This window comes from Chionomys nivalis, chromosome 23 (genome assembly GCF_950005125.1).
Source record: "Chionomys nivalis chromosome 23, mChiNiv1.1, whole genome shotgun sequence".
In the NCBI taxonomy this organism is placed as follows: Eukaryota; Metazoa; Chordata; class Mammalia; order Rodentia; family Cricetidae; genus Chionomys; species Chionomys nivalis.
In genome coordinates this window covers 35315474-35320802 of record NC_080108.1, presented here as the reverse complement: position 1 = coordinate 35320802, position 5329 = coordinate 35315474, and the positions used below count along the sequence as shown (strand labels likewise).

General features: G+C 53.3%; 1 protein-coding gene across 1 annotated transcript; it reads left to right on the top strand.

The window, feature by feature from the left end:
* Positions 1-342: 342 nt before the first annotated feature.
* Positions 343-4516, top strand: Dbx1 (developing brain homeobox 1). Its single transcript, XM_057755850.1, has 4 exons — positions 343-709; positions 1316-1417; positions 3330-3532; positions 4181-4516. The coding sequence occupies exons 1-4, from the start codon at positions 343-345 to the stop codon at positions 4514-4516; spliced, it is 1008 nt and encodes a 335-aa protein (XP_057611833.1).
* The last annotated feature ends 813 nt before the right edge of the window (positions 4517-5329 follow it).

Here is a 5329-nt window from a genome sequence, read left to right as displayed (position 1 = left end):
TGTTGCCGCCCCATTGTGCGGACCATGCTTATGAAGACTAATCCAATCATAAATTGCGTCTCTGCGCCAATCAGAAAGCCCAGAGCCTCCCGCGAATGAAGCCCGAGTGGAGAACTTTGTTGAACTTCATTGTCAGAGCTGTCAGTTTTCAAAGCGCTGGAGCGGGCGGGCCACTATAAAACCATCTCCTGGACGGGAGAGCCACAGAGGACTCACAGACGCCCAAGTAGGACGGTTACCGGGACACTGAGCCGAAGAGGGCACCGCGGGAGGGGCGGGAAGCCAGGTGTTTGCCCTCCGGCCACTGGAAAAAGGGGCTACTGCACCCGCCCCACTCTGACCATGATGTTCCCCGGCCTCCTCGCGCCCCCCACGGGGTATCCCAGCCTCCTGCGACCCACGCCCACCTTAACACTGCCCCAGTCCCTTCAATCTGCGTTTTCCGGCCACTCTAGTTTTCTAGTGGAAGATTTGATCCGCATCAGTCGGCCCCCCACCTACCTGCCCCGTAGCATACCCACGGCCAGCCTGTCACCCCCCAGACAGGAGGCCCCCACGGCCCTCGCCGACTCGGGGACCTCGGACCTGGGTTCTCCGGGGCCCGGGAACCGGCGTGGCAGCTCTCCACAGACAGCCCTCTCCCCTGCCAACGAGCCCACGTTTCTGAAGTTTGGGGTGAATGCCATCCTCTCATCAGCGCCCAGAAGAGGTAAGTGACAACCAAGCCCTGGACCTGTCCAGCGGCCGGGCATCCCTCCACTCAGTCCTTCCCAAATGAGTTCCTCTGCGCTTGTTAGGGCACAGGTCCACGCAAGAATTCAGACCCCCCAAAGGCCAGGTCGTGGATTATGAAATTTAGGTACTGAGGACCTAGGAGGAAGAAAAGTCTCAGGCTTGTCTTATCCGAATGAACTTGAGCCCCGGGACCCGGGACCACTGAGCTCAGTTCTCTAGTCTGGCGTCTCAGTTCCCGCCCTCAACGGCTAGGGGCCTTTTTTTTTTTTTTTTTTTGCTTTAAACACAACGCGCTTTAAACGCGTTTGTTGGGTTGTTTATATTATGGGTGACTCTGCAGCATCTCACCCCACCCCACCTCATAGTCTCTGGAAAGGAGAAGGGCCTAAGTCTAACGGGGGTGGGGTGCTAAAGAGATTCGCCCAAATGAGACAATGCCACACAACTTTACTTTACTAGGTGAATATGCTCTAAAAGATGCCCCTGAAACCTGCTGCAGTATTAGATCATGTGTGTGACGCGCCAGGTATTGATCAAACACATGACCAAATTCTCTCTCCCTTCTCCCGCCCCCTACTAGAATCGTCGCCGGCTTTGCTGCAGAGCCCCCCTCCCAAGACGTTCGCCTTTCCTTACTTCGAAGGCTCCTTCCCACCCTTCATTAGATCCTCTTATTTCCCAGGTAGGTCTCTTTCTTTCGTGGTCCTTGCTCTAAGAGCTCCAAGACGGGCGTCCCTCCCCAGTCCGGGCCCGTCACTCCCTGCCCCGAAGTCGTATTTCTCCGTCCACCCCTCGGGGTTACGCTCTGGTTCAGAGGTTGCGAGGCGTACAACATTCACGAATCCGTCGCGCCAATTTGATACCCCATTTAGCACAAGCAGTGACTGCTTGACACTACGCACCAATTCCCTGCTCTACAAATTAGCAAGAATTGTCATGGTCCGCATTTGAGGCGGTTCCCTTCCCGGCGAGGAGCTGTTGGCATCCCTTCACACCGCCGTTTCCCACAGAGTCGGTGCACTTGGCCACCATTCGCCACAAAGGTCTCAGCACCGTGACCAATTGGCCAGCTCCTCCGGGCAGCCACACGCAGACCGGCCCTCGCCCCTCCACGCCGCCGAGAAACACCTACCAGCCGCGGCTAATTTCTCTTCAACACTCATTCAGGGCTTCCCCCCCTCCCCCGCTCATGGGGTGCCCTCTTGTGTGGGATGTCTGGGGTCGCCCAGGGGTAGGAAGCCTAAATCCTCCTGCCACCCCAACCTTCTCTTGCCAACCTGATTTCCCGACCCCCTATTTTGCTCGCGGGCTCCTTTTGAGAAAGAAGAAACAGTTGGCAGAATCCGGCACTGGGTCTTAGTCTACAGGCGAAGCACCCTCAAAAGTTTTTCATCCTGGGAAGTTTCGAGTTTTCAAACTTCGACTAGAACACTGTACAGCTGTTAAAATGCAGACAGCGGGGAAGCCCCTAGATGGTGTTGGGTGGGGGCTGGGCATGACCAGGACAGAACTCCCAATAACAGCAAAAGAAACTAGCGACGGATTTTTCTTTTTCTTTTTTTTTAAAAAAAAAAAAGGGGGCGAAGAAACTCCCCGTCGCCACCATTCAGGCTTTTGCCCACAATGGAATTTGCTCCTTTCTCCCGGCTCTCAATGGCCTAACAAAAACAACCCGAGCTTTATAAATAGCTTTTCGTGTCCATTTAACGTGAAAGATTGGGAGTAGAGGAGCCTCTGCCACCACTGCTCTCCCGGTGCTGTGGGGCTGCAGTTGTGTTTAGCTTGAGTGTAAATCTCTTTTGTCCCGGTAATATATGGCTCTCGCTGCTTGTCCATAGCCTTTTGCGGTTAGTTCATTACTACACAATTACCATTCACGCTTCGTTAGCGTCTCTGTTTCTTTTTGTTTTTCTTTTTCTTTCCCTTAAAGCGAAACTCTCCCCCTTTTTATAGCACCAATTCCCAGTGGGAAGCGGTCAACGTGCTAATTAGACACCACTTTCCTTGTATTCAGGCCGATTTCTTTACGTTGTGGGGAGGCAGGGAAAAAAATCATATTAAAAAAAAAAGATGAATGACTGAATTTTTTTTTTAAGTCAAAGCAGATTTTCCCCTGTTCGCCAAACCAGCAAAATACCTTGCTTTAAAGCGTACAAACGTCACCAAGGTGATTGAGAATCCGTGGGTCTTAGAGGGAACGCGGCTGTGTGCTGAGTGGTCTCTGCAGGATTATTTATTTTTATTTTCGTAATTTACTTTATTCTGTTGTTATTTAAGCTGGTTGGTGCGGCTAAGACCATTGAACGGTAGGGTTTGCGGCGAGCAACAGGCGATTGTGGCCGCTGTTTTCGTGGTTTTTCCTAATCCGGGTTTGCACGGTTGAAAGGGAAAGTTATTTGTGCGGAAAGCGCCTTTCACTCAGGCAGGTTGTAGGTTCTCGATTTATTCTCTACCGGGAGAAAAAGGAGTGCTTTAAAGAGATGAAGGGACCCGAGAGAAAGGGAGGGAGAAAGCCGGGGAAAACAGCCTGTGGGAGGCGGAGGCTCCCTCTCAGCAGGACGCGGAGCTCACTCGTCACCTCCCCCACCCCACAGCGTCTTCCAGCGTTGTGCCGATCCCCGGGACATTCTCCTGGCCCCTGGCCGCTCGCGGCAAGCCTCGCCGGGGCATGCTGCGCAGAGCCGTGTTCTCTGATGTGCAGCGCAAAGCCCTGGAGAAGACGTTCCAGAAGCAGAAATACATCAGTAAGCCTGACCGGAAGAAGCTGGCCGCCAAACTGGGCTTGAAAGACTCGCAGGTGCGCGCGGCCTCCACTGCCCCACCCTCACACTCCACCCTCACCCCCCGCCCCCCATCCGTGTCAATCAATAGCAAGAGTTCTCCAGCGGTTTAGGCTGGCGGTGCAGCTGAGGAAACCCAGGCCTAGCGAAGGAGTAAGCATAGGAACCAAGTTATTTGAAGCTTTCCAGAGCAGCCTGCTTCCCTACTCCCATCTCACTAGAGCCAGCACCCCCACCCACTCAGCTGAGTCAGGTGCCAGTGGAGAAGATGGATGGGGCGGGGTGTGTGCAAGGATGCATGGATAGGGTGGATAGATGTATGTGGATGGATAGGTGTGGGCATGGATAAATGTAGGCATGGTGGGGACAGGTGGATGAAGGCATGAATGGGTACGTGCTTACATGAATTAGATACGTGCATAGATGGGTGGATGAATGAACGGGGGCGAGTGAATGATTGGATGAATGGAAACATGTCTGCGTGGGTAGGTGGGTAGATGGATGGAACCGGAGGGAGGTTGGTGAGGAGTAACTCCGCAAAAAAAATCACCTTGAAGGCAAGAAAGATAGCTCCCTCCTCCGTGTTCCCCAAGTCTGGATCCTGAGGGCTTCCCCCACTTCACCGTGAGCACACACACTGACTGGCTTCCTGGTTATTCCCTCAGGTGAAAATCTGGTTCCAGAATCGACGCATGAAGTGGCGGAACTCCAAAGAACGCGAGCTCCTGTCTAGCGGGGGTTGCCGAGAGCAGACCTTGCCCACGAAACTAAACCCTCATCCAGACCTTAGTGACGTAGGCCAGAAGGGCCCTGGGGATGAGGAAGAAGACCTCCGGGGTCCCTGCCTGGCCTACCATGCCCCCTCTGACCCTCGACACCTGCTGGAAGGGCCCCTGCCCGCCTCCCCTGCGCACTCCAGCAGCCCTGGGAAACCCTCGGACTTCTCTGATTCCGATGAGGATGAGGAGGGTGAGGAGGACGAAGAAATCACTGTGTCCTAGGAGCCCCTCTGGCTCCTGGCTCTCAGACTGTTGTCCACCTCTGTACAGGAGCCTGAACCTCTTCTTACCACAGACCTACCGCCTTCTCAGGGGTGCCCCAGCCCTTTCTGTGGTCCCGGAGACACATTTCCTTACTCAGCGCTTCCATTTCCAAATACTCTTAACTTTTCCCCAACAGCCGCATTGCGTCTATATTTTGCGAACTGTTTCAGACACGGTGTGCAGGGTGTATGTGTATAGAAGGCTGTCTGTCTCCAGTCCCACCGCCCGGGGTTTACCGGGAGTCAGAGCCTGTCAAACACCAAGCAAGTGACCCCTAACTTTCAGGATGCCCCCCCCTCCTGTAGCTAGTAGCAGCCAGTAGTCTTGTCTTCTCACCTTTGAGAGTAGAGAGCACAAAAAATTTCCAAAAGAGAGTGAGGGCACAGCTGTGCCTTCCCGCCTAAGAGAAAGAAAAGCACTGGCACCAGCATCACGTCCTGATGCTCTCTGGGGGAGGGAGTGATTTCTCTCTGTAGAGAAGAGTGTGCCTCTACTTCTCTTCTGTTTGGAAACATTCAGCTTTCTCTCCATGTAGAACATGTGCACCCAGTACTCTGCCTTGCTTCCTTTTTTATTTCAAGGGAAGCCTTTTGCAGAGCTCGCAGCCGAGCTCCTGGCACTGGGGTGTGGACTTGTAATCCTCATTGACATTTTTTCTTTATGAGCTGTGCTCTACTGTGTATATATGTTTTGTATGGATATTTTATACTGAGGTTATTGTGAATGACTAGAATGAAGGGCTGGCTACATCTTGCTCATTATTTTTCTCCG